This window comes from Pseudonaja textilis, chromosome 3 (assembly GCF_049901715.1).
Source record: "Pseudonaja textilis isolate UNSWEBS1 chromosome 3, rPseTex1.2, whole genome shotgun sequence".
Classification (NCBI taxonomy): domain Eukaryota; kingdom Metazoa; phylum Chordata; class Lepidosauria; order Squamata; family Elapidae; genus Pseudonaja; species Pseudonaja textilis.
The window spans coordinates 82,025,339-82,050,765 of NC_141992.1; the positions used below are offsets into that span (position 1 = coordinate 82,025,339).

The following is a 25,427-nucleotide window of genomic DNA, read 5'->3' on the forward strand; positions in this document are numbered from 1 at the left end:
AAAATTAACATCCAGTTCACCTGAACCCGTCCAAACTGGCTAAATCCTACCCCTGAGCTAATGGTGTATAAGTTTTATGTGCAGACAAATGTACATGGCTATAAACTTCCATTCAGAATCATGCATTCTATACATATTATGCCGTTTATCATTACAAGTAGCATTTTTTAAATGTAGGACAATTTTATAGGATCTGTTTGGTTATAAATTATGGGGTTAGCTGAAATTTTAAAGTTTAATGAAAAGTTTTGTTTAAAAAAGGATTTTTATGGATTTTACTTTATTAGTAAACATAATAAAAAACATTACTAGTGTAAGAAATAATATAAATACTGAAAAAGCACAGAAAATAATTTTCGGTGGAAAGTTACTAAAAATAATTATATTTGTGGTTTCTATAAACTGTTCTTATGAACTCCATGCCGTGCCCATAAATCCATCTGTGGTCAGTTGCATGCCAGCACACTTATTTCTTCAGAAACTTTCTTCCTGAAATAAACATATTTTCAGTTAAAATGAATATTGTATAATGAAATTCAGTCAGACCTCAAGTTGTTGTTAAAGAAAGCACTGTGCGATATACAATTTTCCTAGATGGAAATTTTTACTTCAGCAATACCTCTGGTTTCTGAGATTTTAGGAGATGTTGTTTGTACATATTTAAAAGTATTTTCTCTAAAATCAAAAGAGCTCAGAAGCTCAGAATTTACAAATTAATTTCAGTGAAATGCAATATTTTGACATCGTTATATGTATGTACTGCAATCTTATGGAATGATTGTCTTTTGCTAGCCATGAATTATATAATAAACTCTCTGTACAGGATTCTACAAGACAATAGGAAGGATTTCAAATTCAAAATGTCATAAGAGCCACATAAGGACCACACTGGGGGCTACAATACTACAATACTCCTCACTGATTAAAAAAAAAAGAACATCTCTAGTGAGTCAGTTATGAAAGGCGTCACAGCATATCATCAAACATAACTTTATAAATAAAAAAAATCCATTGCAAAACAGAACCAAGGTCCCATCCTTCATCCATCATTTCTATAGTCTCTAACCTCCAGAAATTTGTAGTTGTCAAAATATATTCAATTTTGCCAAGTGTATAACCCACTCATGCTCTCTAATGACATGCCATTGGGAGCCAGCTCATATTTGATTGGTTGCAATGTCCTGCAGTCACATGATCAGGTTTTGTGACTTTTTTGCCTTTTCCTGCAAAAAGACCCATTGGATAAGCTGGATTCAGATTTACAACTATGTTTGAATCACTTAACGGTGATACAGTTAGCCACCACTGCAAAAAAAGGTCATAAAATCAAGTGCAACCACATGGCGACTCAATTTATGACTAATAATTTAAAACCCAAATTCCAGGCTTGTTGTCATAAGGCAAGGACTACCTGTAGTAAAATGATTTGAAGAATTCTTTGACACAACTAAGGTCAACATTTGAGTTACTGCTATAAACATCTATTGATATTTAAACTAATTCTTTGCACATTCCTTTCTCACATTCATTGCATTTCTAATCCTTGGAAAAAGGCTCTCCAAAACATAGAATTTAATTCTGAGAAAATAGACGTATGGTGATTTTCTTACATCTTTAATTCGATGTCGCTGAACATAGTAAATACAGGTAGTCCTCGACTTATAACAGTACTTTTAGTGACCAAAGTTACAACAGCACTGAAAAGTGACTTATGACCATTTTTCACACTTGACTATTGCAGTATCCCCAGTCTCGATCAAAATTCAGATGTTTGGCAATTGACTCATTTATAACTGTTGCAGTGTCCTGATGTCATGTAATCACCTTTTGTGACCTTCTCACAGGGCAAAGTCAAGATTCAGTTAACCATGTTACTAATTTAACAATTGCAGGCATTCAATTAACAACTATGGCACAAAAGGCCATAAAGTAGGGCAAAATTCATTTAACAAATATTTCACTTAGCAATAAAAAAAATGGTCTCAACTGTCGTCATAAGTCGAGGACTACCTGTAAAATATTAAGGACTTCAATGTACTAAATATTCTAGAAATATGACAGCTCCATTTTAGTTTTTTTTTCATTGTTTTATTTTCATTATTGCACTGGGCCTTTTGGGGAGCAAATTGTTTATTTAACTTCAGTTAATTTCTCTTTGTTAGAAATTACTCTGTTTACATTTATAAAGGTAACAATATTTGCATGAAAAGTTACTTCAGTGACAAGGTATATGGTACTCCATTTACCTAGGAAATATTAGATACAGAAATACATACTTGATTTTTCTTTACAGCAGATAAAAATTATAGTGAAGAATTTTCAGAATCCTTTATCTCCTTGTTGATATACTTCAGCATGCCACTGAGTGTTTGAAAGTCATTACTGTTACAAGTTACTTCTTCGTCTACATTGTATGTCAAAGGATCAAAGGAAGACTCATTCAAACTCTTTGATGAAGCATGAGATATATACTTTGACATTTCAGAACTCACTGAAGAGTGTAGTGTAACTGTCTGGTTTTGACTTAGTATGTTTTTATTGTCCTTAATATTTAGATCACTGGTGCTTGTTGAACGCCGTAGTTTTCTGCAAGTGGAATGCTTGGCAAAGTCAAGTCCTTGATCATCAGACCAATGATGTTCTATTAGTTGCTTGATGCTTGCTGTTCTTTCATGAACTGCAATTCTTGTTTGTAATCTTGTAAGTTCAGATTCCTATATTGCAACAGAGATTTAAAGCTTTGTAGAAATGAAGTGATCAGGGATCATCTTAACAAAAGCTACTTGTTTAATAAAAATATTGATAGTATTTCTGATTAATAAAAATGTTATATATATACATTATATATGCATGGCTTGATTCTTATTAAACAAAGCATCTCCAATACTATTTCTACAGGCTATTAAGCAATTATCTGAAATGATATTTGAATAACAGAAGGAGATAATGATGACACAGTGAAGTAAAAGATTTACTAGTGACCAACTGAGATTAAAAGGCAACAAATAAATTGGGAGCCTTACTCCTAACAGGGAGCCTTACTGTAGAATAAGCCGTTTTTCCTCAAACCTTTTACTCAATAAAAGCAGTTCATACAATCGTCAAGTCTCATAAAACTCTTGCATAAAAATTGTAAAAAATATAAAAGCTACCTAATATAATTCAGACCAGATTGTTACATTGTGACATGTAAAAATTCCCACCATTGCAAGTGCTAGCATTATATAATATGCAAAGTTCAAAAAATGGTCTTTTTCAATCACAATATCTTGAAAGAACCCTTAACCTCTTGCAGAACTCTCGGATTCAATGGAACTCCAGTTGAGAAAGGCTTATTTGCAGAATACGCTCAGCAAAAGATCTTAAAAGCTTCATTGGTATTCATAAGATTTCTGAATAGTAGTTAATTCCAAACTAAACTTGAAGCAGCAGAATGAAATTGCAAAAAAAGATACATTTGGTTTTAGGCTACATCAACAAAATAATAGTTTTAAAATCACAGTTCCATTTTATTCCGCCTTATTGCACTTCAAGTGCTGGGGACAATTCTCAGCATTATACTTTAGAAAACATTCTTTAAATAGGGAAACCTGTTTGATACTAGAACCAATTATTTAATTAAGTGTTTACTGGATGTCTTCAAGAAGAGCCTAAGTAGCCATCTACTGAGGGTGCGCTAATTTGAATCCCTGCACTGAGTTGGACATGCTGAGCAACTCTCTGCAATTGAAAGAACTGGCTTCCACTACCCAGTTTAATTATTTCTGACTGATATTTTATATTATGAAGTGAGATAGGCTCTCAGATCTCAAAAAAGAGGAGATGGGCTCAGCATGTCATGCCCCTGTTGGAGATGGGCTCAGTTGTCATGCCCCTGTCAGAATCTGAATCTGAGGAGGAAGACGAACATCTGACAGGGAGTGGGAGTGTGGCTCTGTTGGCTGTGGAGGAAACGGGGGAAGGGCAAAGTCTGGCTGGGCAGAGCAGGGTGAGATAGAACAAGGGAGAGGGAGTACAGAGGAAGACCCAAGCCCACCCAACCCTCTTCATCCTAGGACATGCAGGGAGGAATGGAGAAGAGAGCAACATGGGTTGCGTGACTTAGGGGGAAGGAAAGGGCCCTGATTCCCTTCATGAGCAACATCTGGGAATGAGTTTAAAAGAGATGCAAGCTGAGTGCAGCATCGGCTGGGAACAAACATGAGTTTATCTTGTGTTGATTTTGGTTATCTGTGTTTCTGGCATCCTCCCAACTGGGTTGAATTACTGCCGTTCCTTCACATCTGGAATTCCTTCTCTTGCCCTGCCGGACTAATTACCTCATCTTGCCTTGACTGGACTTATAGTTACAGTTTCTGTTGACCACGTTTTGGACTTGATTTTCTGCAACCAAAGCCTGTTCCTGGGAGAATTTTTCTCCAGCCCAGAAGGTAACCAGGACATTGGGGGCAAAGTTGGATCTAATAAAGGGACTCCTACTGATTATCTGACTGTGTTGCCTTTGTGCCACGCCCCGGGTCATCACATATGTAATGACAATTCTCCTTTAACTTTAGAGAAGTTGATTCCTTTGTGGTTCAAAATCCATGTATTACTGTATTTTTCAATGCATAAAATGTACTCCACCCCCCCAAACTCCCTTCCCCAAAAGTGGGTGGAAATGTCTGTGTGTCTTATACAGTAAATGCTGCTGAAGCCCCACCCACCCAGCAGCCCCCACCCTTCGGCCTCTGCCTCCCAGCAATTTGCCTCCTTACAGCAAACAGCCTGCTCAGCTTCAGCGCAGCCTGATTAGCACAAGCAGCTGATTGTCAGTTGGATCAGCCTCCCTGTTTCAGGCTGCAGGGATCACCATCGCCTATTGCTACCTCTGTGTGCCCCATTTTCAGCCTCCAGATACAGTTTTTGGCGTCCATTTGCCCCATTTTTGGCCCATTCTGATCCCTATCACCTGGAATGGGCTGAAAACGGGGTGCACAAGGCTGAAAATAGGATGCAGAGGCTGAAAATGGGGTGTACAGAGGCGGCAATAGGCGATAGTGATCCCTGCAGCCTGAAACAGCTGATCGTCGGGAGGCTGATCCAACCTACAATCAGCTGCTTGTGCTAAATCAGTCTGCTTAAGCTGACCAGGCTGTTTGTTGCAAGGAGGCAAATTGCTGAAAGGCAGAGGCAGATTTTTTTCCTTATTTTCCTCCCCATAAGCTAGGTACGTCTTATACTTCGGAGCATCCTATAGTCTGAAAAATATGGTATGTATTTAAAAATAGCAAACTGAAGGAAGCAAACCACATGTCTTTTTGCCATTAAATTCCCTAACACAATAAATGCAGGTTTCTTTGCTATCATGTTCTCTGTTAAGTTTGGCCTTCCAAAATAACTATCCAAAACACAGTTCATAAGGATTAATACTATCAACAATCTCCTTCAACAACAATACTTTACAATGTTTATTTTTTCCTCCACTCTCTTAATCCAAAGTTTTCGTAATAGCTAGGAATGAGTACCATCCAGAGTACAGATTTCAGTGATAACAGACATGTATTGCAAGTTCCAATAAAATGAATTGAGATGACAACCTTATATCGAATACAAATATTCCTTTCTTAACTCACTTTAAGAAGCAACTTTTCATTGGTTGTTTGAATCGTATCATCTCTGGACTGAAGCTGTTGTTGTAGATTATAAACAGTGTCTTGAGCATCATCCAGTTCCATTTTGATCTGTTGTAGTTGCCCATTAACATGATGAGATTTAGATAGTGACTGCTGCCATTTTGTCTGTTCTTCTTCATGGGAAAGTTTCTGAAGACAAAATATATTTCAAATACATTTTTTTCAATATTTCAAAATTAATACAAATTTAAGTAGCAGTTCTGTTTGAAATTTTCATTTTAAGAACATGATTGGCTCTTCCATGTCTGGCACTCAGCAAAGAGGATAACCTTACATCAGTGGAAAGTAACTTGTTCTCCTGATATTAAGGAATGGATTCAGGATGTGAATTTGTTACTATTTTTGAAAAGTCTTTATGTTCTAAAAATGAGAAGATGAAGCCATATAGTTCTATATGATAAACTTAAGAAAGCAACTAATTAACTACTGATACTAAATAGATATATTGATTTTTATACAATTTTCCCATTAGATTTTATTTCTTTTAATTACTATAATTTTAATCATATCATTACTATATTTTATTGGTGATATAGTTCTTTGTATTTCACTTTTTAAATGTTTTAAAATAAATACTGCAAAAATTTGCAAATAGAATTAGAATTCTTTATTGGCCAAATATGATTAGATACACAAGACTTCACAAATACTCTTAATTACTGTTAAATCCACACTAAATCAATGAACATGTCCCCATTGCAGTGACTTTTTTAAATAGTTTTTTTTTATCATGCCTTTATTATTTTTATAAATAGCTCAATGCAGTGATCATACTATACTTGTTCCTTCTCCTATTATTCCAACAACCCTGTGAGATGAGTTGGGCTGAGAGAGTGCCTGGCCCAGACAATTTTCATGTCTAAGGCAAGACTGGAATTCAGTCTCCTGATTTCTATCCTGGTGCCTTAACATTAGACCAAAATGGCTCCTTTCTGGCTTTATTATTTCAACAAATAAATGTAAATTTTAAAAAATGGATGTCTTATTCATTCTCAATGTATAGTTTCAAGTAGCTAGCAAGTATCCATATACGATGCAATCTAAACTATTAAATCTTAACAAAAAAACTTAACAAAAAGAACGATCCTCAACCATAGCAGCAAGTTATTCCATGGCTAGGGTATGCCATAGGATAGTAGCTGTTGGTATTATGCATATCCGTGGTGCTTAAATAGTTTATCAATGTTCAGTTCATAACTTTTGAGAAAGGGCACCAACTGATTTGAAATTATTTCATACGCACTTGGTACAGAATAAATTATTTGAAGGTATGGAAAAGAGCCAATTTTGTTCTCACCTCTGATAAGAAAGACTGTTTTAGCAAATGTATTTCTGCAGTGAGCCTTTTAATCTCAGTTTGCATCCTTGCTTCTAACTCAGTTTCTCGCACCTGAGCTGCTCCCAACTGTTCTGCCAAATTATTTACACGGGTTTCCTGAAAGAGAATTATGCCCCAACACAAAATCAATATATCTTGCCATATTTTCTTAGAAATATTAACATATTAGTATTATTAAAAACAAGAATATTTTAAGCAATACCAAAATATCTCGTTTATATAGACGATCGCTACTAATTTTCCAGTACGAATCAAGAAAACATATTTACAGCTATTTTTGAAACATTTTTTGTTATTAATGTTTCAAGCACTTCTCTGATATTCATTAAAATAACGAGACCCCTTTCAGGTTTTCTCCACAAGTTTAAGAAAAGTATTCACCTGGGGTCTGAAATATTTGTTTTACATCATTTTCAAACTGACCTAGCAATATTGGTTAGCTTTAACCTTTTGTCTTTCCCCATTTGAAAGTGCTCTGAACCATGCTCTACACATTAAATCAAGGATCTTCAAACTTGGCAAGTTTAAGACTTGTGGACTTCCCAGAATTCCTAACATGACTGGAGGAGGAATTCTGGCAGTTGAAGTCCACAAGTCTTAAAGCTGTCAAGTTTGAAGACCCCTGCATTAAACTGACACTGGAAAGAATATTGCATTGGGATAGTTGATTTCTCATAAAATTAATCTGTAAAATTGGTTACTTTTTCATGTGAGATATGGTTCACTTCTTCCAGTTCAAGAGAGATCCTGTCCACATCTCTCTGAGCTTGAGCCTGTTGGCGACGACTCTCTAATAGATCCACATGAACTTGTTTCATTGCTTCACGTTCCAGTCTCAACTGTTGCCCCAAATCAAGTATTTCTTTATACTGTTCTGCAATACGCCTTTCTTGATCTTTCAGCTTCTAAAAAGAGAAAAGTGGTTTTTTTTACATACTAAGAATCTTATGTCTTCCTGTTATTTCATTTTTAGTAGTTTTTATTTATTATCCTAAAATTAGATCTGCTGTCTGAAAAACAGTTCTAGACAGCGTTAAAATAATCAGCCAGATGGAGCAGTATTCTTTGTTGGCAGATATGTATACAAACATCTCTAAAGGGAAAGAAAAAATCAGCAATATCAGAAAATTAAATGCAAAAATACTGGCATGTTCTCATGGAAAAGTAAACAAACTATATTTCAGCAAGCTTCAATGACTTTAGTGGAACATACTTCAAACAATAATCTTTTTTATGATAAGGCAATATTATTCCTTGTCATATATTATTGATAAGGTATTATTTAAAGTAACTGGTTAGATTAGAAACCTGGAATATTGAAAAAGACCGAGAAAACAATAGACAAGAGAAACTTACTTTCTCAGTATCTGTTATTCTTTGCTGCTTTTGTTCATTCTCTTTTCTAAGATGATTTATCTCTTGATCTTGTTGAAGAATATTATACTCTTGTTCTTGAAGCTCCTCTTTTGAACGTTGTGCCTTGCTTGCCAAACTTTCAATCTGATAGCAAAATGTAAGCAAGTAAGTTATAAAGAGAATGACCCTTTGAAGAGTTAAAATTCTTCACAGCAGGCATTTGTGGAAAGTAAGCAACTAGAAGCAATTATTTTAAAAAGCATTTTGAACAATAACAGTACCTGTTTATTATAATCTTTTATCTGCAGCTCAGCTTTTTCCAAGCTACCTTGCAATGTAATTATTTTTTGTTCCATTTCTCCCCTGTATTCACGAATTGACATATCCAACTGTGTAACCTTTTAAAAAAGGAAAGACAAAATATTAAAACAGAAACAAATATTATAGGTAAACTTCAACTCATGACCACAATTGAGACTTGAATTTTGATTGCTAAATTATGCAGCCATTAAGCGAGTCATCATGTGACAAGACCCAATTTTGTGACCATTTTACCACAACTGCTAAGCAAATCACATGGTTGTTAAGTGATTCTGGCTTCCCCAGTTGACTTTTAAAAGCCAGCTGGAAGGTTGCAAATTGCGACCACATGACTGCAAGACACTACAGCTGTTGCAAATGGAAGCCAATGGATTATAAATCTCTTTGTAAAGCTGTAGTAATTTCAAGCCATCATTAAACAAATGGTTATGTTGTGGATTACCTGTACACACTAAAATTGTGGAACATTAATGAAAATATGCACCCCAAATATATTTACTAATAATGTCCCAATCATTCTTAAAAGCTTATTAAATTTACATATTCTTCTAACCTGAGCTGCTCTTTGTTTCAAATCCCAATTTCTTTCTTTCAGCACTTTTTCCATGTCAAGAAGTTCTTGCTTTTTCTCTTCAAGTTCATCCTTGCATTCTCTGCCATTTTCATTTAAAAATGAGAAATATTTTCTCTATTAGGGAAGTTAAATTCTAATTATCCTCATCCAATTCTTCTACACCCTAATTTTATGTTTATTTTGAAGTAACTTATTCAATCTGTGTTACTCATAAATACTAAGGAAAAAACACAGCCAAATCTATAAGCAGAAATTGTAGTATAGCTTTGTTAAGTTGACATTGAATTTTGGGTGAATAGACCGAATTTTTCATAGTATACGACACACTCCCCACCCACCCACCCCCAAAAGGTGGCTGGAAATTTCTGTGCATCTTATAGAGCGAATGTTGCCGAAGCCCCACCTACCCATCAGCCCCCACCCTTCCGCCTCTGCTTTCCAGCAAGTTGCCTCTTTGCAGCAAACAGCCAACAGCCTGGTCAGTTTCAGCATAGCCTGATTTAGCACAAGCTGGTGCTAGCACTGGTGGCTGGATCAGCCTCCCAGAATACCACCAATCAGCTGTTCCAGGCCGTGGGAATCACTGCCACTGCCTATTGCTGCCTCCGTGCACTGCATTTTCGGCCTCCATGCATCCCTTTTTTGGCCCGTTATAGGTGGCGGCGATCCCTGCCGCCTGGAACGGACTGAAAATGGGGTGTGTGGCAGCGGTGATCCCTGCAGCCTGGAACAGCTGATTGGTGGTATTCTGGGAGGCTGATCCAACTGCCAATGAGCTGTTCGTGCTAAATCAGGCTATGCTGAAGCTGACGAGTTTGTTTGCTGCAAGGAGGCAAATTGCTAGGAGGCAGAGGCAGATTTTTTTTTCTTGTTTTCCTCCCCAAAGCTTATGGTCTGGAGTGTCTTATAGTACAAAAACCAGAGTAGTTAATCATATTAAAACCACATAATATTTAATATGAAAGATTAATAAATACAACTGATTTTTTAATGACTCTGTATGCTCTATTTGGGGTAGAATTGGGGCAACTGGATGGAGCTGAGCATTTACTGGCTGGATGCCCTTCCTGTTGCTTACATGGAGTTAGCCAGATATTTTTTCTTTGCACCCTAGGAAAGAAATAGTTGCCTCTACCTAGGACTGAATTCTCAACCTTCTGAGTGGGAGGTGAGCATCTTCACCACTAGGCCACCATGCCACTCATACATATTTTAATATTTAGTACTTATAAAGCACTAAAGCTACACACAATCTCTTCTATTGGTACTTACAAAATGCTGAGAATTAAATATAAAAGTTTAGTATTCTGATTCTACACATGACCTACATTTTGTAAATCATTATGTACAGACTCATGTACTGAGTCTATGGATTCTCATATTTAGCATTAACCCATTCTAAATTAAATGATCAAATGATTATTTCTAAATAATGAAGATTAATAGCATATTTTTGTTTTTGTTGCACACTTGTGTCTCAGATAAATTATACATCTAACAGGCTTTTTTGTTGCTTTCCATGTATCAAAATAAGGCACAATTAGCCAATACATTATATGCTATTTTGTTTCTTTGTTTTATATTATTCCCTTTTATGTGAGGGAGTAGATAATACCTGCATTTTATTATCCTAATTTCATATTTAGCTTTGTACTTTCCTACATTTGGGAAATAGCTTGAAGGACAGTTAAAGCTATTTTGCTTCAAAATTCAGCAATGCAGTGATTTTAAGGCAACTAAATCATTCAAAACACAAGTTATGTTAGCAATTCATTGTTAATAAATAAAAGTAAATTCAAGATGTATTTCAGTTAACAAAATGCTGGCAATGAATTTTGAAATAAGAATTCTAATTTATTAATTTGTAATGGTGAAAAATAAAGACTCTCTTGATTTGAGATAAAAATTTGGTAGCTCTTGTAAATATCCCTGAAGAATTTTGGGGCAGAAGCACAAAAATAATTTCACACAGTTTTCTTCCTTGATGTTTGTTGCACATGAGCATACATCCCTGGAATTCCCTTAAGTTAAGGTCTCCCATCCAAATGCTAAACAGATCCAACTATGCTAGGTTTTTAAGATCAGGTAAGCTTGAGTAGGTACACCACCTGCAGAAGCTACTATGGTAGTTTGTTACACTGGTCCATTTTTGGGATGCTTATTAACACACCTTAATTCATCTGTTAAATCATGGATAGTAGTATACTTCTCCTCTAGGGATATCTGTGCATTCTGTAATGTATCCCGAAGGTCTTGCAGTTGTCTCAAAGTAGTTTTTAACTCCCCAGTGGTGTTTTTCAGGTCATTATCTAGAGATTCTATTTTCTGTATGGAATCTTTTTGCTGGGTCTCACTTATAAGCAGCTTATCTTCTAATTCTTTCACTTTTGTGCAAATAGAAAAAAGCAATCAAGAATGTTTAGCCAGACAATGCATGTATGCATTTACACACAATACAGTTTTAAGTTTCTACCCTATCCTTCAGGCTATTCCAAAATGAAGAACACAACTTAAATATCAGCAATCACCATAAAACACTTTTCAAAGGAGCAAAAGTAAAATATATTATTTGGGAGTAACTAAACTGTTTGCCTATCCTTAAATTTAATAGACTAGGTTCCAAGAAAAGGATTCTGGAAAAAATATTAATTGGCCATATTATAATAACTGGAAATACTCTATTTCCATTATCTCTATGAAGTACCGCTTCATGTTTAAAACCAAAAGTTTAATTCTACTTTAAAAAAATTGAAAGCATAATGAAAAGCTTACCTTGATGTGTCTTTTTATTACATTCTGAGATTCTCTGCTGTAAAGTAATTTCCAGTTGGCTCAGCTGCGTCGCTTTACTATGACCGTCTCTTCTTAAATGCACTAATTCTTTCTCCATGTCTATTAACTCATCTTTACACTGATCCATCTCTTGTTTAATCTGCCTAAAGAAGCAAATATACCATGCCTCAATGAATAATTAAAACAATAGCATGTTTACAGGTCTACAAAGTATCCAGAGTCAATAATAAAAAAATGGGAACTACATCTGAACCTTTAAGTGTAAGCTATTTAGAGTCATGAAAAACAGCACAATATAAATGGAGAAATAAACAAATACACAAATAAGTACATTTGAAATGCCTTCATATATTAATCTGGGAATAAGGTAAAGGTAAAGTTTCCCCTCACACATATGTGCTAGTCTGGCTCTAGGGGACAGTGCTCATCTCCGTTACAAAGCCGAAAAGCCAGCGCTGTCCAAAGACATCTCTGGTCATGTGGCTGGCATGACTAAATGCCGAAGGCGCAAGGAATGCTGTTACCTTCCCACCAAAGTGGTCCCTACTTTTCTACTTGCATTTTTACATGCTATCAAACTGCTAAATTGGCAGAAGCTGGGACAAGTAGTGGGAGCTCACTCTGTCATGCGGTGCTAGGGATTCAAACTGCCAACCTTTCTGATCGACAAATTCAGTGTCTTAGCCACTGAGCTACCACATCCCTTAAATCTGAGAAAAATTCCACTAAAATCTATAGAACAAATGTATATGCATAGAATTGTGCAATAAACTTTTGTTTCTAAAACCTTTTTTTCTCCCAAAACAATACATTTATAAAAATAATTGCATATTTTTAAATTTTAAAAAATGGGACTATGCCTGATTGTAGCAGTAAGTTCTGCTATTTTTTGCCGTTTCACATTGTTTTCTTCAGTGGCTAAATGAAGCCTTTCATTTGTTCTTCTCAATTCTTCTTCCAACATATCCTTCTGCTTTTGAAGTTCTTGCTCTAGTTTTGATACCTGTTTTGGGGGAAATAGAGATTTCACTGTAATTCTAAACAATTTGGTAGCATATCTCAATGCAATCACTTAGTAATATGCTCTTAATATCCCATGCATAATAGTCCCAATGCATTAGAGTTTATGCTTGCAAAAATCAGGAGGACTGCAGGCTGCATTCAAACAATCAGTCCTATGGTTCAGTAGAATACATACCCAAATCAATTGTTTTCATGTTTATTCCTAATAAGCATAAATATATACATCTGGGGGTATCTCCAAAATTTATGTGAACAAGTGTATAGAAGTGCTAATTTTTGGACTGATGGGCAACTTGAAATTTGGAGGTAGAAATACTCAAAAAAATGTCAAAAAGTCCTAGCTCTAAAATCATCTTTTCCAACCTTGTCAATCAAATGCCTTTTGCAATCAAATGCCTGTTTCAGATTGGAATATTTCTGTAAGATTGGGCCAAGTCTTTTCACACTGAATAATTTCCAGTAATGTCTGAGTTGGGATATTTCAATCTCCTAATATTTTGCACAACTGTATTTGGAAAGTGCTTTAATAACACCAGCAACAAAACAATAACTTACCAAAAAGCAAAATGATAAAAAGATTTTTCCCATGCCCAAATTTATTTTTTCTTCTGTGGTAGGCAGAAGAAAACAATTAAAAACATTAAGTGGTTTACAATTACCAGCCTTTTTTATTTCATATAAAAACTATACTGGAGGCTGAGACTGCTTTGCTTTCAAGAATTATATTGGGACTTCAACCATAGAGAAAATCTCTTTCAAGATATATTCTAAAGGTAAAATAGTCAATTCTCTCAGCTAAACTCTGGATTCAACTTAATGCTTCACAATAAGATGAAATTGTTTCATTTCAAATACGCTTGGTAACAGAAAATACAGAATATGAACTATATAAGTGCTTGTCATACATTTTAAAAATATTTACCATGAAAAATATACCTGCTTTTGGAGGTATACTTGGCTGTCATCTAATTCACTATTCCTAATGGTTTCTTGATGTAACATTTGCTGCTGCTGCTGTAGACTCTGCTGTAGAGCAAGATTTTGTTCACTAGTTGACTGAAGATTGTCATTCTTATGCTTTATTTCTTTTTGCAACCTCTGTATCTGAAAAATAAATAATATGATGAGACTGCAACAAGGCAATTTGTTTTTCAGCTTCCTACTTCACGTTTAACAGAATGGTCTGCTCTATCAATATATATATCTATGCTACTGCTAAGTTGAAGTTTTATTAAAGTCTATTATAAATTGAAATAAAAATCTACAATACGGGCTATATTTGAAGATAAGCTTTAGCTTAAAATTACGAATGGATCCTGCTTTTCAGAGTCACTTCCACATAACCAAACAACACGTTCTTTGTCTTTAATGACTACTAAGGTCTGGTTGTATTATAAAATCAGTGAAGTTTCTCTCAAATTTCTTTCCAATAGTATAGCTAATAAAATAAAATCCTATTTTTTGTGTATCAAATATAACATAGCAAGACTATCTGGGGAGCAAGATGAAAAAGAGCATGTTTACCTCTTCAGACTTTTTCTCCAATTGCTTTTCAAACAACACTTTATTTTCTTCTAAATGTTCTAAATACAAAGCTATATCTTGCTTACAGCTTTCTAACGCTTTTTGTAAATGTTTGACCTAATAAAACAGAAGAAAACATAGCAGTGAAGAAAGACTATCTGCTAGAAACAAGTCTAGTTTATTAGCTATACTAAGAAAAAAACTACATTTGGCTCTTGCTATCCTTGAATGGTTTTCATCTCAGGTGATTATTATAAACACACTAACACATGATGGCTATTTGCCCCCCCCCCCCCCTTTTCTTTTTTCCTTCTGTTTCCTATTTTGTAAGCCCTGATGATAGGGGAGGGTTTTTTTAATTGATTCTGGAATCCTTGGTAGTCCTGAAAAATTGAGTGCTACATTTAGTATTAAGTTATTTGAACAATAATAATAGTTGTAGTAATAAATTCATAAAATGGTAATTTAATAAATATTAAAGATTTAAAGGAAATAATCCATTCATAGATATATTTTTAAAGACTAAAAGAGTACTTATTAATTTAAGCCAAAATTGAAATTACTGCAAAGGAATTACTGCTACTTTTCTTTTCAAAAGAAAATGAAAAATAAGGGGAGACTTTAAAGCTACTTGAAGCTCTAAGAACAAACCTTGACAGTTTCATCAGCAAATTGGTCTTGTAATTTCTTTAAAGCTTCATCTTTTTTTGTTCTTTGTTTTTTCATTTCCTGTTTTTATTCAGAATCAACAGAATATTTGATGTTATTAAAAACCTGGAGTTTTCTATCATATTTTTGATATGATTATAAATTCTCAAGCAAGTTGAGTGTCACATGTTTTTCTATAGAAGAAAAATCTGCAGGTATGCTGTTCTAAGACATTTGGATTAGGTTCATTTTCTAGGCTTTCCTTCCATTTTGCATAATTTTATTGTTTCCCCTCCCAAGTCTTTTGTTTTCAGGTTTTCATCCTTCAGGCATCTATCTAATTTCTAGCACCAATCAAATAGTTATGCCATTAGGATATGGGGGCTCCAACAGCTTATAAATTCAAGAACATTTCAAACAATAGAAAAGAGTCTGCCTTATCTATAAAATACTGCTTGCTTGACTGAAGCATCTCAGATTTTTTGATGGAAGCAATGGGAATGAAGATAGTAAGAAATCATAATTCATCTAGTCATATCAAGATACTATTAAAAGTTGCCATCATTTGAGCTCAATTACATGAACACAGTTTTGTCATTATACAGACATGGTTTGCCATGATCTCCTTCCAGGATGTATTTTAACATCCCAAGGTAGCCAATACATTGACATTTCCTGATGATCTCCTATCCAAATCTTATCCAGGCACAATCATATTTAACTTCTGAGCCCAGGTTAAGTTTGGCAAGATTCTGCCATCTGTTAAGATGTTTGCAAGTTCATAAAATAAAACATGAACAATATATTTAGCTAATCCAATGAACAAGTGACTGTTGGGCAGTACTGAACTTCAGGACTGTGAGTATGGTCTAGATTCTGAACAGAAGATATCTTGTCACTTCATGGGCAACTGTGACTGGCATCTTCAGAGGCAAGGTAGTTAGCTATGCAATTGAGTAGGGGCTGACCAGGCTCCTAACTTTATAGCTAGGTTAACTGATCAATTTAGATGAGCTGGATCCAGGTTGGTGCAGGTTCATGAGAACTAGTCTCTGTTTATGCCCAATTCTGATTGGCCATTCTGGTGGCATAGTATCCTGATTGGACCTTTGTTCATTCCAGCTTCTTAATGATCGTTTTTGGAATGCTGATCAGCCATAGTTGCTGGCAAAACATCAAAAAAATCTATTGTCTAGAGCATTGTCAGTAAACTCTGAAGCTAAACACTTCCCAACAAATACCAATCATGAAAGCTTGAACCAGTATACTGAACAAGTAACTATTTCAAATCTAGAAATATGGTCTTTTACTGCTATTTTATAATTTTTAATTAGAAATTGCATCTGAAGGTTGTTAGTACAAAGCTTCCTAGTATTAACGGTGACTCTCAAATTGCTTTTCAGATGCTAAAAAGCAAGGAAACAATTTGCAAGTAGTAACTTTCAAGCAATCCAATCCAAATCCCAAGAACCGTTAATTATTCAAAAATGCTACCTCTTTGCTTTCTATTAATAGTCGATCCAATGATTCAAGCTGATGTTGTTTATATAAAATATCCTGCTGGAAAATGGACATTGTTTTCTCTTGTTCTAGAAATTGTTGGTTTTTAGTTTCTAGTTGAGACTGTAGCTATATAAGAAACAAAGGTTTTAATTGATCTATCCAATATCCCACATATACCTCCCCTATTCATCAATATTACAAGAATGCCCTCCTCCAATATTTTAAAAGCAAACTAAAAATAGATTATTATATTTAATAAAGACACATAGACAGCAATAGAATATGATTACAACTGTTGAAAGAAATAATCAAAGATACAGAAATTGAGAGCTGAAAAAAAACAGAGCATTTGCTATAGCTTCTGGCCTATTGGGGGACTTTTAATGAACTTTGAGAAACCTGCAGAAATACGTTTACAATTTTCTTATTCACTGCTGAGCTCCAATTCTTTCATCACCACCCTTGTTTTGTAGCAGCATTTTTACCCCAGTTGGAAAGAACACTGTAATCATTTATATACCAGTTTTTGATATTTCAAAGCCTGAAGATGTAGCTTCCAAACAGTGCTGTTTCTAGTATAAGGTAGTATTGATGGATCTGAACTGGGGGAGGGGGGAGTTGCTGCACTTAGTAACATTCTAAAATCAAAGGGCAACTGAGGCTTTGGACTGGATCACTCCTGGGGAGCCTCTCTAGACCCTTGGAGCCTCCCTATGGAGTAGTTTTGTGCCTGCCTTTCCCTATGGGGGAGCTGCAAGTTTTGAAAAGAATTGAGAAATGCCTAGAGCACTGCTGGAGGAAAACAACTTAAAACTGACATTAAGGCCTATCTTGTGGTGGTAAGAGTGGTGAAACATTATTTCTCTTCCCGTATTGCATCTGCAGTTTTTCCTAGTGACCCTGTTCAGAATCCTTCCTGGGACAGTGGGGCTCAGATCATCATCTTCAGGGTTGTGCAGAGGAATTTATTCAACACCTGACAAAGTCACTCAGCTTTTTTCCCAATTGGAAGCCATGAGTGGTACTGGTCCATATGAGATGCCTGGGGAAAGATCTTATCCAGTTATCTGTGAATAGTTCGATCCTGTTGGACCAATGAAGTAGACAGGTTCCTTGGTGCTATCATTACAACCACCTGTCAATTAGATCCTTGCCCCTCCTGACTGATAAAAGCCTCCAGGATGGGGATTGCCAGGGGATTTAGATACTGATTCATTTCTCACTGTGGGAGAGAATATTCCCAGGGCTTTTTAAGGAGGCTCTGGTTTGCCCCCTCCTAAAAGAACTCTCTTGATCCCACCTATCTGGACAATTTTCATCCAGTTTCCAAACTTCCCTTTTTAGGAAAGGTGGTAGAGAAAGTAATTGCTTGGTAGTTTCAAAGGATTCTGGATAAAAAAAGATTCAGGCCCAGTTATGGAACAGTATTGGCTGCATTTGATGACCTCTGTCAAGAGTACTCTGGGGTGTTGCAAGCGTCATTATTCTCCTTGACCCCACAGCAGCCTTTAGTATCATTGACCATGATACTTTTTGGCTGTCTGCAGGGTTTTGGGATTGTTTGGCTCCTTTCTACAAGGCTGGTCCCAATCAGTATTGATAGGTAGTGAGATCCAGCCCACAGCTGCTCCTTTTTGGTGTACTGGTACTCTCTCCATTACTCTTTTACATCTATATGAAGCTGCTGGGTGAGATCTTCTATCACCATGGGTTGAAATATCATCAACCACTCCTTTCCACCTTTAACAGTGTTTATTTTTATTGATTGTTTTATTCTAATGTGTGTAAATTACAGGTTTTAATGTTTGTAAGCCACCCCAAGTTGTCTCTGATGAGATGGGCAGCACATAAATGTAATAAGTAAGTAAGTAAATACAGCAACAGCAGCATTAAAAAGCCATAAATAGCAATACCTACAATATGATAGAACTGCATTGTTACCCTGTTCTCTATGTAGGGAACAAATCCTAGAATTGTTATTCCAATTATTTTTCCTGATTTGGAGGCCTAAGATACATGCAGGAATTGAAAAGAAAGAGGAAAGTGGAGAACAATAGTTGCTGAGCGGCAGTGACAATTCAAGTTACTCTGTATCAGTGGCAAATTGTATATTTATATTACATCCAAACTCTTTCTTATGCGAATTGTGGGAATAATGTAATTCAAAAGAGTGAACATACTCTTTCTTGTCTTTTAATAGATAACATGCATTTCCTGAAGCCAGCTGTTATTTGCCTGCTGATAACAGAATAGCTTAGCAACTGTTCCTAGTAGCAAGAAATTCATGGGGAAAAAAGCACTGGACAGTACAATATTCTATCAATTGGAACATTAGCTATTCTTTTATTGAGATTTAAAGTAGCATGATTCTTAAAAAGCCATGCAGTATGCCTCCACAAAGAACTTATTGCATGAAATAGCTATGTAAATTACTTTGCAGAGAGCCATGCTGTTTGCTGTTTACATACAGGCAAGCCCAGATAGAAAAGATATACCTCTGCCTTATTCTAAGTGCAAGAGCCCACCAAAATATTTGGGAATTGAAATTTTAATTCCAATTCATATTATACAACTTTGAGACTTACTAAATCAATTTGGTTTTTCATCTCCTTCTGTTGCTCATGATTAATTAACTTTGTTTCTTCTAATATTGTAGAGAAGTGATTTTGTTCTTTAGTGATGTTTCTTTCCATGCTTTGAAGCTCAGAGTTCATTGCCTAGGAAAAAACTTTTTTTTTACAGTTTGACAACAATTTGACAATAAGTTGAAAAAAATTATATGGATGTTTTGGCAACCATTATCTCACTATGGAAGCGTAACTAAAAATATTAGGCAGAAAATTAACAGGTAAAAATCAGATACACAATTTTATATAAAATAAAAAAGAATTTTGCTTTTTATAAATTATATTAGAAACAAGCTCTGAATAAAACAAAGCATATTAGCACAATTTGTTTAACATCATGTAAGATTAATGCATCTCATTCTACTTCAAAATATTGAAAAAAGACTGTGACCATTAATTCCTGTTCCAATTCAGTATTTCTTGCAAGTGCAGTTACATAAGCAAAAGTTTTTTCTTCCAACTGTTTTTCAAGGATGGAAAACTGGGAGGATATTCTTGCTACCTATAAAGAATATGTACATAAATTGAAATGAACAAGGGTTGATATACTTTTATACATTTATTATACAGATAATGCAACTTCTATATAGTGCAGATGGTTGAAACAATGGCAGTATGTTTTTTCACAGTTTAGGGTATTAGTAACAGCAAATAACATGAGCTGTATTTCAGAGTATTTAAGAAAATACATACATACCTAAATTGTAAAGCATAAACTCATTCACATTCACAGTTCATCCCATTTACCTATTATGTCACTTCTCCTTTTATTTATTTTATTTTATTTATCAAATTTACTGGCTGCCCATTTTACCACAAAGTAACTTTTTTGTTATTTTTGTTAAAATCAACAGCAATAGGGGGACTCAGATTGTTGGGGGCAATATGCTGTCTCTGTAAACTGTTTAGAGAGAGCTGTAAAGCACTATAAAGTGGTATATAAGTCTAGGTGCTATTGCTAATATCAGTCATGTCTGGAACAAGAAGTACATAGGCATCTGCTGTTTTATATGATGACAGAATATAACATTAGATTTTGGCTTGTGGGACTATACTACAATAACTACTGCATACTTCAGACACTGACAAATTATCCCAAAAGGCCTTAAGTATTCTTTGGTTCAATAGTGAGAATGATCTTAAGCCAATGTGAGTTATCACTATGAAAGAAACCATAAGGAAAGGAGATCTCAGTATTGATGCAAGAAACAAATTCTAGCCATAGTATATTATTACAGAGGAATTAATGTATGCTCTTGGGAACTTCCGAGGCACCATATAAAAATAAAATTAAACTAGATAGCCTTCAAGAACAGACTTCTTAATTTTCACTTACTTCTCTTTCCAAGCGACATGATTTTGCAGCTTTCTCTAATAGCTCTTCCTGTATTGTTTGAAATTGATTAGTTCTCTGGGCGATGTTGTTTTTTAAAATAGCACTTTCTTCTTCTGATTTTTCCAGTTTAATACGCAGTTCTTCTAAATTTCTATTTAATATTTGCTTTTCTTTTTCAAATTGTTTACTAATAAGTTCCAGTTGTTCGCACTTTGTCCCTTTAAAAATGAGACAATGTTTAGCCATTTATAAATTTTTTTAGAATGTACAATATTGTAAAGCTATACATTTTTACCTAAGTAATGTTAATCTGAGAATCCATTTTTAGATCTTCATTAATATTTTAGATGCATACATTACTCATACTTTGGTGCAGAATTCTCTCTTAACTGTTAATACAGATAATCCTTGACTTACAACCACAATTGAATCCAAAATTTCTGTTGCCAAGTGAAAAAGTTGCTTTTTGTGTTTAAGTGAATTTTGCCCCATTTTGTGACCATTCTCGCCATACTTAAGTGAATCACTGCAGTTGTTAAGTTAGTAACACAACTGTTAAGTGAATCTGGCTTCCCCCATTCTGCTTGTCAGAAGGTTGCAAAAAGTGATCACATGACCTGAGGACACTGCAACCATCATATATCTGAGTCAATTGCCAAATGCCTAAATTTTGATTGTGTGATCATGGGGATGGTGTATCAAAGAAAAGAAATTACTTCAGTAAATGCCATATCAAGCATAAACATGACCTACCATTTCTACATAGCCTAGAAAATGACCTGTTTAGCTTTATCATTTCCTGAACCACTGTAGTGCTAGTTAGATTTAAGCATAATGGATATTCTTGTCACAAGATCCATTTATTGTACTTTGAAGTGGATTATTCTGGAGAAGCAACTATCTAATATTCCAGAAACAAATTACATTTTTTTCAGTTTCATTTGTAGAAATATAGTGCTTTATTACTGAGGTCATATAACCATTATACATACCTGCCTGATTTCCACTGAGTTTTACTGGTTCAGTTTCTAGACCATTCAATTCCTGTCCCTCATCATCTTCAGAGCAATCTTGACCTAACTTACAGGTCACATATTCTGTCTGAAGTTTCTGAATTCCTGCTTCTTGAAAGTTAATTTTTTGTCTAAGAAAAATAGTATATAATTGATTTTTTTTTATAACTCATAATGAATTTATTTGATCCTTAATAAGTTACAGTTAAAAGAATACCTTAGCTCTTCTTTCAGAAGACCATCTATTTCAGACCAATTGCTGCACATTTCATTAGAGTGATTATCCTAAAAAACGGGGAAAAACAGAAACAAATATTTTAAAAAATTGGTTATAATTAATTGAGAAGTCATTCATGGATACAATTTACTTCTCAACTTTATATGGTCATACATCTCATAGAAAGTGACTCTGGGTGGTGTACAATAATCCAATTAAAATTAGACATAAAGCAATAATTACTTAAAACCATTATATAATTATTAAAAATATAAAAAACTATTAAAGCAGATCTAAACAAGGAAAGAAAATGATAGAAGAATGTTAACAATAATGGAGCCACCCCACAAGTAAACCTGTCTTGAAGGAAGCTCCGCTCTGTTGGTCAGCAATTAGTCAAGATAAGGATGTGTAAATGTAGTTTCTATTCTATTCATTCTATTCTATTTCTTCAGAGGAGCTTTTACAATGTACCTCCTTAAGCAATAGCCCGTTTGTCATCTCATAAATCCCATTTAAGACTAGGGGTGTCCCTAACTTGGATCTCAAAGGCTGGATTTACACCATATGATGAACTCTTAGCTCATAAAATGTATTTGCCACTGGCTTAATGTGATAGCTGGTTCATGCAATATGCTAAGACAATGACTGCTTACCACAACATATGGAATCATGTCTACAATCATGTATGTACCTCTGTTACAGTCCAGTGTAATTAATGTGTAAATCCCACCATAAAGTAAAACAATAGCTATTATAAGGGTTTCATATAGAAGGATACTTCTGTACAGGGATAAAGGCATTCTTTCATTTATACAGAGAAAAGTTTGCATTTTATCACTGTTAATGTATGAATTTTAGTCCTGCCTTAGGAACAAAATGCGCGGGGACTTCCGGTGACGTATCAAAATAATCAAAAGTTAAATGATTACTGGGATTTAAAAGGGAGTTCATTAAATGATATATAAGCTATAGGGGTGGCACATTCTAACGGGTAATTGTAGGGGAAATTTTTGTTTTGAAATGTTTGAAGAGAGGTGGAATTTTTGAAATGATGAAATTAGAATATGCGATGAAATTGTAAACATGACTGATAGAAGTATAAGTATAATGAATATGAAGACATGAGAATTATTTAAAGTTAAAAGAAATAGGTTAAGAAATGAACTGAAAATTTATAAAATAAGCCTAACCCAAGGAAAATATTTGAGAAAAATAATAGAAAATATGTAAAGTAGAGGTAAGATATGAAACTAAATGTGAAAGATGAATATGTAATCAAAGCCATGTCTGTATGGAGATGTGAAAACCTGGAATCATGCTGTTCACTAAAAAAAGATGTTTTTTTTTTTAAATGTGGAAAACTGAAATAAAACTTATTTTTAAAAAAAGGAACAAAATGAGTGAGTGACCTTGGGCCAGTCTTTCAATCCTAAAAAAGATCGCAATAGCAAAACTTCTGAAAATCTTGCCAAAAATCTCCAGGGATCTAGTTCAGAAAGTTACTACAAATCAGGGCTGACTTGAATGTATAGACACACAAATGTACACACATGGACAATTAATAGATCCTTCAAAAAATATCAAAGAAATCATTGTACCTCTTTTGATGAGCTTTGGGTCAACTGGAAAATAACATTTTCTAAAGTTTTCAGTTCAATTTTTGAATGTTGAATTTCTTGACGATGCAAGTTAAGCTGATTTTTTTGTTGTGCAATTAGTGCTTTTAAATCTTCATTTTCATTTATTATGGCATTTTTTTCTTGAAGTCCTGTTTTTTGTTCCTGAAGTTTATTTTCAAGGATCTGATTCTTTTGCTGAGAGTGTTTGAGCAAAAATTCCACTTCAGACATTTTTGTTTCCATAGTTTTAAGGTTTTGTATTCCAGTACAATTCTCTTCAGTTAACAGTCTAAAATGCAAAACAAAATTAAACAGGTTTTTCAAGATTATCTTATTATTAGCATGATTTCTTTGACAATAATTGTTTGATTCAGTTTTATTTGGAAAGTGGATTCTCAAAATCAGGCTGTGCATTTACATACAATCTTTTGGAATATGAAATCATCTTGACTTTTTAAAGTCTGTCATAAAAAACTAATAATTACAATTAAGTATCAATAATCTATATTTGACAACTTGAAATCTACAGACACAAAAATAAACAAGTTAAGTCATAATATAAATTGGCACAAGCCCATCGTCATTTTAATATTTATATTTGTGTGCATGTGTAATATTTATATATCTGTGTCTATATATACACATACCATTATCTGTCTACGCATCTATATGAACAGATAACAAAATTAAATGGTTCATATCTTCTCAGAAGCTAACCAGTTTTAAATATTTTATGTTTTGAGACTTGTAGCATCAAAACAAATTGAGCACTAATGCCCACTGCCAGAAAGAGGTTAAATGGTGACCGGATTTGGATATATTTGTCTTTTATAGTAGCATAGTTCTTCAAGCAATAATATACTTTGGTTTTCTGTAGTGTTTTATGAAAATACACCTAACAGCTAAAAACAGAAATTAAGATTCTGTTTTGCACATACCGTAATATCCTTTTATAAACCATAAAGTCTATGGACAATAAATCAAGGGCTTAATTCTCAGCATGTAATTTGTGGCATCCAGCAATTCCAGATAGTTTTGAATTTTAACTGTCAGTTTTTTTTCCCTTTTCAAAATGATTACTAAGAATATTTTATAGGTAGTCCTCCACCTATGGCAACAATTGGGACTGGGATTTCCAGTTGTAAGTTGAGGCATCCACATGGCAAGATCCAATTTTACGACATTTTTGTAGTGGTCATTAAGTGAATCCGCAATGGTTAAGTGAACCCTTTCTTCTTAAAGTTACAAAGTGCAGTCATGTGACCACAGTGTGTATGTATGTGTGGAGGTTAACTATATATCACTTTTTATACCAAAGCATCCAATGTGATTGAGAAAATATAAAATACACTGTTAAAAGTATGAATTAAAACAATATAAAATATACAGTAAGAAAGAGAAAAAAAAGAAAAGGAAAATTGGAAAAATATTAAGCTAGCTTTCACATAAAAAAAGATATAACAAAAGGGATTAATCTCCAACAGATGCCTGTAAGATATAACAATGGGTACCTCATAAATTTCAGGAGATGACATTCCAAAATATAGGTGTCACTTTACACAAAGCCTGCCATGAACAACTACAAAGTGGTACCCTGTGGTTCTAGATACATACAGAGCCCCTACCAATAAACTCAAGAATAAATCAGATTTATAATGATAAAGATAGTCCATCAAGTCTCTCTCATGCCTCTGAAAAAAATTGCTCCATATACCTGTTTAAGAACAACTATATTATTGGAAGCATTTGTCAGTGTGTAAGAAATAGAGTTTCAAATTAAAATGGAGGAAGATTTAAATCTCATTCTTGAAATCCAGAAAAATATTACAATTCCTTCAAACTTTACAACAAACCAA

General features: G+C 34.4%; 1 protein-coding gene across 1 annotated transcript in view; it reads right to left on the reverse strand.

Moving 5' to 3' along the window:
- Positions 1-268: 268 nt before the first annotated feature.
- The window catches only part of CCDC18 (coiled-coil domain containing 18), a 39,738-nt gene continuing 14,579 nt past the window's right edge, over positions 269-25,427 (reverse strand). Inside the window, exons 9-29 of the mRNA XM_087930222.1 lie at positions 23,551-23,860; positions 21,950-22,017; positions 21,712-21,863; positions 20,720-20,937; positions 19,775-19,885; positions 19,342-19,473; positions 16,748-16,882; positions 15,257-15,334; positions 14,606-14,722; positions 14,018-14,185; positions 12,919-13,061; positions 12,038-12,201; positions 11,436-11,649; positions 9,245-9,344; positions 8,652-8,768; positions 8,371-8,514; positions 7,716-7,919; positions 6,973-7,110; positions 5,616-5,804; positions 2,277-2,714; positions 269-489 (exon numbers count right to left, since the gene is read on the reverse strand). Coding sequence (XP_087786348.1) covers positions 2,304-2,714; positions 5,616-5,804; positions 6,973-7,110; positions 7,716-7,919; positions 8,371-8,514; positions 8,652-8,768; positions 9,245-9,344; positions 11,436-11,649; positions 12,038-12,201; positions 12,919-13,061; positions 14,018-14,185; positions 14,606-14,722; positions 15,257-15,334; positions 16,748-16,882; positions 19,342-19,473; positions 19,775-19,885; positions 20,720-20,937; positions 21,712-21,863; positions 21,950-22,017; positions 23,551-23,860 — 3,313 coding nt within the window. The 3' untranslated portion in view covers positions 269-489; positions 2,277-2,303. The remainder of the gene's footprint in view (positions 490-2,276; positions 2,715-5,615; positions 5,805-6,972; positions 7,111-7,715; positions 7,920-8,370; positions 8,515-8,651; positions 8,769-9,244; positions 9,345-11,435; positions 11,650-12,037; positions 12,202-12,918; positions 13,062-14,017; positions 14,186-14,605; positions 14,723-15,256; positions 15,335-16,747; positions 16,883-19,341; positions 19,474-19,774; positions 19,886-20,719; positions 20,938-21,711; positions 21,864-21,949; positions 22,018-23,550; positions 23,861-25,427) is intronic.